Raw genomic sequence first — 12,091 nt, 5'->3', positions numbered from 1 at the left:
TTCAATTCAAACCGCTCTGATGGCTTTCTAGCTTGCCTGACAGGTTTATCCAGACTCTTTCAGTTACGCATATGATTATTCACAGCCTCCCAACTGTGAGAGGCACAGAAAGCCTAAAAATATAGAGCCTTTCACAGAGTTAAAAACTTAGAATAGTGCTGGTGTAGGATTTCACTGTTGAGCCAATGCTTGCTGCCAAGTTCCCATATCCCTTATCCATTGTGCACCTGGGAATGCATTAGTTAACATAGTTGGAATTTAAGAAAAAATAAGCAGTAACCTTGGAATTAACCACATCAGACCTTTGAGCTAATTGGTTCTTTCTTTGTTGTAACTCACTGCACCTTTGCAGTGAGGAATGTAACTATTTATTACTTTCGGAGGTTGACATAGATTAGAAATATAAAGAAAAAACATTTCAAGGGAAAATAAGTTTTCTGGTTGAGCAGCCTTTATCAAAAGAGGGCCACAAAATGTTTACAGGCCTCCAAGGCCAGAAGATAATATACACAACATTGTTTATGGGAAAAGTATGCAAAAAAAATCCTGGTTTCGATAAGGGCAAAACTGCTGGAGTGTTTGGGCTGATTCTGCATGACTTTGCATCTTTCATTTCCCTCTGTGTACAAGTCAAGGTATAAAAGTCCCTTTTGAAAATAAAGTTACAGGCCTCGCTCACCGAAGCTTGGTCACCCCGTGTCATTCATTCATTAACTCACTCATTCATTCACCAACATTGTCCATCCTGAGGGTATCCCTGGACTCTGCTGAGGCTGGACCTCGGCAGATGGGCACAGAGTGGCTCATTTCATCATTCTCTTTACTTTTGAAAATGTCTTTCACACAAAAAATACTTTTTTAATAATTGCTATGCAATTTTAACCCCTAAGGTGTTACCACACAACACTATTTCCACATGGTCAAAAGAAAGAAATCCAAGGACTCTGTGGAAATTATCATTTTTGCTTCAAATAAAGATAGATATCCTAAACCAATCAGTACCCAATAAAAGCTGGCATCAGAGAGATGTTACCAGACAACCTACTCATGTTCTTGTTCATGTGAACCTGAGACAAACAGGTTCATGTTCTCCAGAGTCTTCTACCTCCTATTAATCACAGTTTCTAAGATGTGATTGAGACAAGAAACAAAGTCATTAAACATGAAAAAGCTGGAGAAGCCAAGTAAAAAACAGAGACCATTAAATAAGAAAAAAGAATGTAACTCATACTTATAGATACAGAATTTCAAATTTTTTCATACTATTTTTAAAAAAACACATTAATATACCATCTTTTCCCCCAGATAAGCATAAAGACTATTCTTGATAAGTCTCTCATATGTATACATAATAAGTTGGAGATTTATATAATCATGTTTCAATTTCTGTCCTAACATTTGGAAATAATCCTTTGGATTAGATGTTAAATAGTAGCAAACAGCATGCTTGGCACCAACTAACTTTCAAGTTTACGAGATCAATAAATTTAATTTCTTCTCTCTTACACTGTGTAAATGGAGATGTAAATGCTTATTGTAAAGCTGTCACCTGTATTTTGTAAAAAGTTCTTTCCTATAACATAGTTAAAAAAAAAAAATGTCTACATACCTGCCAAGCTAGTAGCTGATCTGGCTCTAATTCAGCAGCTTTCCTGTAGGCACCCTGGGCCTGATCAGGCTGTTCCAGCTCAGCTGCAGCAACACCAATAAAAACCCAGGCATTATAGTTATTCTTCTCTTGTTTTAACACTGTCTGGTTGAAAAAATTAAAAGAGACGGTTGTTACATTTTAGAAACTTGTGGACAAACAACAATCAAAGACAGTCTACCTAACAGTCAGGAAATCTGGATCTACCACTAACTCGGTGATCTTAGAATACCACTCAGCCTCTCTGGTCCCCAGTTTCCTCAAGGAGAGGGGGAGTTGGACTGCACCAGTGACTGCAGGGGGCCTGAAATATGAGGCATGTTTTACAGAGATGCCCAAGTAATCCTTGTGCCTCAGCCAAATGCCTCCCTCTGCCCCTTGAGAATAACACTAAGTATAAAAAGCACAATTAAGACTATTCTTAAAACCCTCCACGGCACACTGCTACTAGTCACTTACAAAACTATTTTCCATATTGTATCCAACTCCCTTATCCAACTCCCATATTTTCTTTCCCCTACGATAGCATCTCCCCATATTAAACAGATAGATATTTTCATTGAAATTATATGCTAAGAAAGTATTTTGACTCCAATGTGACTGCACCAAATATGTTCAAAAGAAATAGTGGTGATGAATGTTTAAACAACACCTGTCAACTAGAACAAAAATTATACAGAGAGCTACTGCTTACAGAAGTAACAACCACTTGCTAAGGTAAAACAGTTTGAAATGGAAAGCAAAGATGTTCCAGTGAAAGGAACACAAAACTACTAGCTAAAATGAAATTAATTCTTAAGGTTTTACATATTCTAGAGAAAAAGAACACTTCTGAGTTGAAGCAGGGAGATTATTAGTCTTATGTGCGGCCACATGACACTTCTAGCAATGTCACCAATATACAGCACAAGCTCCATTCTATCCCATAATGCTACCTCCCAAAACACCAGCACCCATGAGGTAAGCACCAAAGCTAAGCTCCAAACTCTGAAGTCTTATTAACGTTTGTGTTCCCAACACCAAGGGCAATGACTGGCATACAACTGTGGAGCAAACAATAAATGCCATAGTCAACCCACAGTCAGTAAGGACCTGCTGTCTGCCTAGTCACCGGGTTTTTCAAGATTGGAAACAGACTTTTTAAAGAAATGATTATAACAGTGCAGTGAAAGCAGGTATGGAATTCTGAGAAAAGGAAAAAAGTACCTGACTCCCAACTCCATCTGAACAAGTCAGACAAGGCTGCCTAAAGGCATGCTTATACTGAGTTACAGGTGCATGAGCAGAGGAGGTGATAAATCAGACCAGACACAGCAAATACACTAAGGAGCAACTTCTCTTAAATTTCAACATTCTAGGTTACTACATATTAAGTCGTCACACATTTGCCACTGACTAGTTCCCCATCTTTGGCTTTCCAGCTGAGTCTCAGGTATAAATTATAAACTGCTTGGTGGAATTCATATGTGAATCAGAAAGAAGATGGCTGTGGTACTTCTGTATGTATTAACAGAAACAGATTCACACATGTATTAGATCAGTCTAGTGCTGAAGGAAACAACCCCTCCCAGCACCCCCGCCACCTCCTCCTCCTTACCATGAGTCTGAACAGCCTGTCCACCTTCTTCTGTATGAGGGTTAGTTCTGCCATGGCCTCCACCCTTGCTGGGCTCACTAGAAACCTAACCTCTCAAGGGCATTCTTCACCTGTGAAGACTCTCATTCTATGCTGCTATCTATTTCCCCCAGGCTTACTCAGTTCTCTCCCTCCCACTGTCCTGAACTCTTTAGTGCAACCACTGAAAACTCCCAATCTGAACAGCCAAGGTCCCTATGCTCAATCTTTCTTTGAAGTGCACCAAGTTCTGTCACAATGAAACTGGGCTGTGGCTGTGGCCCTACAGATCTTACATGCTGCAGCTGATTTCTTTTCACATTCTTCCCACGTATCACAGGCCAGGAGCTAAGACAAGGGTTTCCGTTGTTCACACTTGTCACTTGTAATATATTCTTCTTCTGCTACCCCTCCTCCTTCAAAAACCCCAGCACCTCTGAAGATCAAACCACCAGCTATACTCTAGAAAATATCCTTCTTGTTGCTAACATCTACCAACCTCCTAGGAATCCCCTTTTCTTCAGTGAAAATAGGGTATTCCTCCTCTCCACTTCAATTCCAGTAATCATTCTATCAATCATGCAGACAACCCAATGAACGTCAAGGCCTCTCAGTTACTTATCCTCAGTACTCAGCCATCCAAAACCTGGGTTTCCAGCATGTACGTCTCCTAGCCTCCCAGTTCAATTACTGCAATGGTAACAATTCTTTAACCTCTATTATGACCAACTTTTTTTTAATCTCACCTCCTTCCAACTATCACCCTACTTCTCAATTCTCATCTCTCATGTCCCAGCTTACACCATATTACACATCACTGTCATCACTCCCTTGCAAACATCCTCAATTCCTTTGCCTCTCTTTCCCCTCAGCTTTCTTACTACCTATATATTGAATTCATCATGTCCATCTCCAAGCCTGAGAAGGGTGACATGAAGGAAGAAACTACACAGCTGAATACACTGATTTCACTTTAATAACATGAAATTTTCAGAAGGACACTGACTAGAGTCTGGTAATCCTGCTAATCCTTACTAATAAATTTCCTCTCTCATGGTGAATGACAACTATATCATACCTTCTTTTGTCTCAAGCCTCCTACACAACTCCTCTTTCAGCCTTAGCTTATACCTAAGAAGACAGGAGCCATCAGAGGGGGACATTTATCTTCCCACCACCACCACCCAATCTACAAACCTGATGGCTATGGATCTGTATCTATCTTCCCTCCTGTTTAGACAGAAGAAGTGTCAAAGGCCCTGTTCTCAAGCTCTGGACCCCATCTTCACTCACCCTCCCAGGGACTGCTCTCCTACTGCCAGCCTGCATCTCTCCTGCACCTTCAGTTCCTCCTTCTGGACGCGAACATTTCCATCAGCACAGAAAGGAGCTTCAGAATCCTAATGCTCACAACCACACACCAAGCGGATTCTCCCGTCGACATACCATTAAAGAAGGAAATCTTTAAGATACAATAGTGTTCCACAGTACAACCCATCAAAGGCAGCTAAGAGACATTCAGGTTTGGGGAACTTGGCTTTGACAAGTTACCAATAGAGAGAAAGACAAAAGTAAGTGGTAGAAGTAACTTATCCTGGCACAACCACATTAATGGTTCTACTAACAGACCTGACCACTTTCGTTGTATTCAGACAGAAATGATTCACATATTACAAATCAGTGATGCTTACAGCTGTTTCTGTCCTGGAAGGAAAAAATATGTATTAGTTACCTTACAATGTTTCAAAGCTTCTTTGTATTCTTTGTTTCTGATTGCATCTCTAGCACTTTTCAGAGCAGTCTTTACTTCCTTGCTGGACATTCTGTCAAAACAAAAAGCCTGTTTATACTTAAATAAAGGCAAAGGACTATTCAAGAGGACGATATACTAATTTCAGCCTGAATGAAACTACAATGATACCTGCCTAACTGTAACACTCCCAACAAACTGAACAAACTTACCCTCTGAAAAAGGGATGCGTAATTCCTTCCACATGGAGCACTCTTTCCTCTTAAAATAAACATATTTTTTTATGTTTAAAAAACAGAAAGTCAGATCATCCCTTCAGATTTTTACTCAAACGTCACTTCCTCAATGAAACCTTCTCTGGCCACACTATTTAAAATTTTAACCTTTCTTCTTCCAATTCCCAACCACTCAATATTCTCTAACTATCTCTTTAACACTGCATTTATTTCTCTTCAAAGCACTTAACACCATCTAATATATTATATACTTATCCATTTATTATCTGTTTCCCAACCTCACCAGAACATAAGCCCCATGTAGGCAGGGACTTTTAATCTGTTGCTATCGGGTTGTTGCTGTTGCTTAACTGCTGCGTCCTCAATAGCTAGTATCTGACAAACCGTATATATTAACAAACATTTGCTGAAACTGCATTGTATTTGAATTATACGCATTCTCCATATAGTAGGCTAAAACACAGATGATCTTATGGGCCAGGATCCAAAGCACACACCACCCTCAATAGAGTTCTACACAAAGCAAATACTAACATAAATCCAAGTCACAGAATAAAAACATTAACACAAATAAATTTCAGTCACTATGATGTAAGTTTATGAAAGCATTCTGTTTTGATGTTAGTTTCTATAAAATATAAATCAGGATCTTAACTTTTTTCACAGTAAGGATTTCTTTAGGATGACAGTAGTCTAGTATTCCCTGTAACATAGTATTCTTTGAAGAGAAGTAAATGTAATGTTTATACTTAAATAAAGGCAAGGAATATTCAAGAAGACTGTATACTAATTTCAGCCATAGATACTTCAATTTGTAGACAAAATATTCACTGAAGATATATTAGTGTAATCTTAAATAAACTAACATATTTTAAGATGTCACAACTTATTCCATTTACCAGTAAACCAGTCAAATTCAATCACAACTTGTCTTGAAAAAAGAAACATTTGTATTTTTTTTGCCAACTCTATTGAACTCTAACCTCAAGAATGTAAAACAAAGCTATGTACATATTAGGTCATTACAGATCACTGATGCTCAAGGCAGCAAAATGAACAAAGAAGATGGCTCACTGACATGGTAGCTGACAGTTCTTTACATCCAAACAGGCTGAGGCACAAGTATAAGATGAAAGAAATTTAAGAAGCCAGAGAATTAAAAAAAAAAAAATCCTTTTGACTTAAAGAAGTTTAGATTCAAATAATACAAAAATTAAAATATCAAAATATCAATTTATCTATGGCCAAAACGAGATTTCCTAAATAGACAGAAAAGGGGTTTTTTGCCTAGTTACAATAATTAGACAATTAAAGCAACATATTTCATATGCTCTTATTTTGGACACTGCTCTGTTACCTGAAATGATACTGGCATAAATTTACAGATGTAAAACATCAGAAGGATTTTTATACAATCTGCAAATCTTGCTTGAAGCAACCAAGTCTGTGTGCTGATGCAACATTCTATTTCTCACACCTAAGTTATCTTTGGTAGATAAACCTGCAGACTGAAAGAAGGGATTGACAGTGATGATGACAATGAATCTGGACCGACAGAAAGGGATAAAAAGAGACATCCAAGGAGAAAAAAAATCAAGAGATACCCAAGTTGAAAAAGAACAAAAACAGTTTCAAGATAAGGCTAAGCAAAAGCAAACAGAAGAATGCAACTTTTCCAGGACAAAGATCACCATCTTTTCTATCACCCAACATACAAGTAAAAGCACTTCTGAATAAAGCAGAACCAAGCAGCACTAACAAAGCGTGCAGCTCCCAAGCTATACACTGCCTTTGACAGAAGACACAGAAAGGCAGGCCTCTGCTCTGGAGAATATGATCCCAATCCAGAGAAAGACCTCGGGCATCTGAGTCACTGAAGAATCAAATTCTAAACTAAGGCTAATGAGTGCAAGTGCAATACGAGTGTAGAAGACAGAAGTGTGATGTGAAGTAATCAACAGCTACGATGTGGAGAAAGGAGCTGAGAATGGAGGGAAGAAGGACAATTACTCCAGCCAGAGGCATTGCATTAGCAAAGTTGGAGAGGGAGGAATGAGTGTGGAACGTGTAGGAAACAATAAGGAAGCCAGGCTGAATGGAAGAGGAAGGACTTGATGAAGAACAGAAGAAAATTAGGCTGGGTAGGTAGAGCACCAGTTTACATAAGACTTTGAAAACAAGACAGATAAATCTGGACTTAAATGGAGCAGCCAACATGGAGCTGTCAAATGCCTCAAAGTGGGTTATTTTTAAAGACCATATGAAACAAATTCTGTTCTTCTCTTGGGTGCCAATTCAAATGTTCAATAACCTTCTATAACCTGACATGCCTTCACAGGTAATTACATCTACTCTTGCTGTACAAAAAAAGGTCTTAATGACCCGGATAACCATGATAGTGTGATAACTCACCTAGAGCCAGACATCCTAGAGTATGAAGTCAGGTGGGGCTTAGGAAGAAGCATCACCACGAACAAAGTTAGTGGAAGTGATGGAATTCTAGTTGAGCTATTTCAAATCCTAAAAGATGATGTTGTGAAAGTGTTGCACTCACTAGGCCAGCAAATTTGGAAAATTCAGCAGTGGCCACAGGACTGGAAAAGGTCAGCTTTCATTCCAATCCCAAAGAAAGGCAATGCCAAAGAATGTTCAAACTACTGCACATTTGCACTCATTTCACATACTAGCAAAGTAATGCTCAAAATTCTCCAAGCCAGGCTTCAGCAATACATGAACCATGAACTTCCAGATGTTCAAGCTGGTTTTAGAAAATGCAGAGGAAACAGAGATCAAATTGCCAAAATCTGTTGGATCACAGAAAAAACAAGGAAATTCCAGAAAAACATCTACTTCAGCTTCACTGACAACGCTAAATCCTTTGTGTGGATCACAACAAACAATGGAAAATTCCTAAAGAGATGGGAATACCAGACCACCTTACTTGCCTCCTGAGAAACCTGTAGGCAGGTCAAGAAGCATCAGTTACAACTGGACATGCAACAATGAACTGGTTCCAAACTGGGAAAGGAGTACATCAAGGCTATATATTGTCAACCTGCTTATTGAACTTACATGCAAAGTACATCATGCAAAATGCCAGGCTGGATGAAGCTCAAGCCAGAATCAAGATAGCTGGGAGAAATATCAATAACCTCAGATATGCAGATAATACCACCCTTATGGCAGAAAGTGAAGAGGAACTAAAGAGCCTATTGATGAAGGTAAAAGGAGAGTGAAAAAGCTGGCTTAAAACTCAACATTCAAAAAATGAAGATCATGGCATCTGGTCCCATCACTTTGTGGCAAACGATGGGGCAACAATGGAGACAGTGACAGACTTTATTTTCTTGAGCTCCAAAATCACTATGGGCAGTGACTGCAGCCATGAAATTCAAAGACTCCTGGTCCTTGGAAGAAAAGCCATGATGAATCTAGACAGTGTTTTCAAAAGCACAGACATCACTTTGCCGACAAAGGTCCGTCTAGTCAAGGCTATGGTTTTTCCAGTAGTCATGTATGGATGTGAGAGTTGGACCATGAAGAAGGCTGAGCGCCGAAGAATTGATGCTTTCAAACTGTGGTGTTGGAGAAGACTCTTGGACAGCAAGGAGATCAAACTAGCCAATCCTAAAGGAAATCAATCCTGAATATTCAGTGGAAGGACTGAAGCTGAAGTTGAAGCTCCAATACTTTGGCCACCTGATGCGAAGAGCTGACTAATTGGAAAAGACCCTGATGCTGGGAAAGACTGAAGGCAGGAGGAGAAGGGGACGACAGAGGATGAGATGGTTGGATGGCATCATCGACTCAAAAGACATGAGTCTGTTCAAACTCTGGGAGACAGTGAAAGACCGGGAAGCCTGCTGTGCTGCAGTCCATGGGGTCAAAAAGTGTTGGACACAACTGAGCGACTGAACAACAAATGTTGCTGCAGTGGAATCCTCTGTTCTCCTCCAATCCCTTGTTCATTTGATTTGGCATTTAGCATAACAAGCTAGCACTAACACCTTCTCTCTTCACCAAAATCTAATGCATATATATAAATAAATATTAGTTTCAGGGGATTATATTTTTCTGAAAGACAATCTGCCTTTCTAGCCCTCTTTCTAACCCTGAAAATGTCTTTCTCTTTTTTAGGAAGTGTTACGGAGAACGAAGAGGCTCATTCAGTCATTTTCTTCACAAAGCTTTATAGAGCACTAAGCATCTACCCATTTCACAGAGTAAAAATCTACTACTCACAAGGATTCCACATAACCTCATATTCCTCTGTTTGGGATACTTCCCTCTATTCCAAGCATTTCCAACACTTCAAAGAAAACCCCAGCCCTTTTACAAGTATCTTTAATATTCTTCCATAGCCCCACAAACTTTATCCTATACCTCTCCCATTTTTTATCCTCAATCTCAATGATAAGAAAAGTGTATATTTAGCACATTCTCACTCAGTGAAGGGTGTTTTGTTTTGTTTTTTTTATCACCACTAAAAGGGTTTTGATTCAAAATATCAAGCATAAAAAGCAACAACTGCACCTAATAAAAAGTTACAAAGTGACAACCATGCCAAAAGACAATGATATACCTCAAAACTAACATTTAGATGATAGGTACATGAACTGATATGTCCTACACACCCAAGCTAAAGCTATGGAAATTGAAGCCACATTCAGCAGTGCCAGATACAAACATTCCACAAAGCAAAAATAAGAAGAAGGAAAAAAAAAAAAAACAGTAACGATAACAACAATGGAAGTTAATTACAAAAAAGCAAAAAAAATGACACCTTTAAATCTAATTGCAAAAGTCTAAAGGTGCTTTGTGATGACCTATAATTTGGGATGATAACCCACACCATTTAACCTTTCTTCTCAAAAGAATTGTTAATATCAGTCATTAAGTAAAAGTGGAGTCTAACTACCTATGATTTAGCACTCTAGACACTTACCTTTTACCTATTATCACAAACTATCTTCTTTGTTACCTGAGTTTCAGATTGTTCCTTAAATGTTTATCCATCTAGATTAAGTAAAACACAAGATAGTTAGGCACATAAAAAAGGTAACATACACCACCCAAAACACGTTGAATTTTTTAACACATCAGATTCAGGTTCAATTTTCATAATTTATAATTTAAAACATGAGAAATAATTACATACAATTTTCCAATTTCTTTCTTTCCCAAAAAGATATTAATTATAATCTCCAAATTTCTGAATTGGTCTAAACTGTGTCCCCATGGCCTCAAGGTGATAAAAGAAACTTCCATAAGCAATCACATTTAGAAAAAATTACAGAAACTCAAAATACACTGACTTCAATGTAAAAAACTGAGGCAGAAGAGAATATTATCTACTTCTTCACTTTGTTTTAAATCTAGAACAATTAAGGGCACTTGTGTGTGGGTTAGTCACTCAGTCGTGTCCGACTCTTTGCAACCCCATGGACTACAGCCCGCCAGGCTCCTCTGTCCATGGGATTCTCCAGGCAAGGACACCGGAGTGGGTTGCCATTTCCTTCTCCATTAAGGGCACTTACTTACTCCCAATTTGCAACCTAATTACACTGAAGTGAATCTTGTTCTAAGCCACATAAAGAATTCTAAATGTGAAAAAAAGCTGCCCACATCAGGCAACTAGTTTGTAAATTTAATTAAACAAACCAAACTTTTTTTAGATATTAATAATCCATCTAAATAGCCATCTGAAATACTAACACAAATTCTACATGACTACAAATTCCAAGTATCTTTTGATACTATCTCTGGAATGGATTCTGTCAAACAAAATTAACCTAGAATGCTTCCTGGAGAGAATAGAGGTGGTTTTAAAAAATGGAATAAAGGGAAAAAAATGCTTCTGTAGAACTAGGAAATGAACAAAACTTAGGTGAAGCAGGTGGAGGTGAGTAAGAAATAGTAAGTTTGACAAACCATGCACTAGTGATAAACCTATTTAAATAGAAGGGTTAGTTCCACAAAAGAGGGTCTTACTGGTAAGAAAAAGTATCGTGATCCTCACAATGTCTAGGAAAGTAAAATAAAAGTTAAACAAGAAGCGGGGAGGTAAAATAAATGTTAAAACCTGACTCTCCATGTCACTAACTTCCTTAAGCCCCTATTCAGCTACAAATGATTACCCTCCTCACTCAACTTGATTTTACTGATTACCTCAGTCATTCCAACTCTGTTCTCAGAAAATATCCAAGGTTTTGTCAGCCCCTTCATTCTGCCACATGCACCCACCAAGTCAACAAAGACAGATCTGGATTCAAGCCTCCACAGATCCTGGGCACCTTACTTCACGTCCCAGTCTATTTCCTCACTGGTAAAGTGAGGACATCACTTACCTGATATGTACATAGATGGAGTAGCCGACACAGTATCTGCGAGTTCTGCAGGCCTTAGCCCTTACCACCCTCTCAGTCAACTTCACCACTTTCCTCCCACTCCTAACTCACAGTGGTTATTCTACACTTTTAATACACATTTAAAACCCCCAATCCTATCTTCCTTGATCCCTCAAGAAGTAACCTTCTTGTCTATGTTCCTCAAAAAATGGCTATCACCAAACACAAGTATCCTCTTTAAATTAGTTACTACACAAATACTAAAGACTACAGCTTGACAAATGCTTTATGTTCTGGAGCAGAAAATGGCAACCCACTCCAGTATCTTGCCTGGAAAATTCCATGGACAGAGGAGCCTGTCGGGCTGCAGTCCTTGGGGTCTCAAAGAGTCAGACATGGGCATGCACGTATGTTCTAAACAAATGTATTGTCTCTCCAGTCAAAAAATCCCTATATAAAGGTAACGTATTTTCGGAGTTCCTTATGTATCCAACA

At 38.7% G+C, this 12,091-nt stretch overlaps 1 protein-coding gene across 1 annotated transcript in view; it reads right to left on the bottom strand.

The window, feature by feature from the left end:
- The window catches only part of TTC37 (tetratricopeptide repeat domain 37), a 110,417-nt gene that overhangs the window by 93,315 nt on the left and 5,011 nt on the right, over positions 1 to 12,091 (bottom strand). Inside the window, exons 2-4 of the mRNA XM_040241501.1 lie at positions 10,195 to 10,265; positions 4,996 to 5,086; positions 1,610 to 1,753 (exon numbers count right to left, since the gene is read on the bottom strand). Coding sequence (XP_040097435.1) covers positions 1,610 to 1,753; positions 4,996 to 5,085 — 234 coding nt within the window. The 5' untranslated portion in view covers position 5,086; positions 10,195 to 10,265. The remainder of the gene's footprint in view (positions 1 to 1,609; positions 1,754 to 4,995; positions 5,087 to 10,194; positions 10,266 to 12,091) is intronic.

This window comes from Oryx dammah, unplaced genomic scaffold (genome assembly GCF_014754425.2).
Source record: "Oryx dammah isolate SB20612 unplaced genomic scaffold, SCBI_Odam_1.1 HiC_scaffold_5, whole genome shotgun sequence".
NCBI classification, from domain to species: domain Eukaryota; kingdom Metazoa; phylum Chordata; class Mammalia; order Artiodactyla; family Bovidae; genus Oryx; species Oryx dammah.
This window is presented reverse-complemented; position numbering and strand designations above follow the sequence as displayed.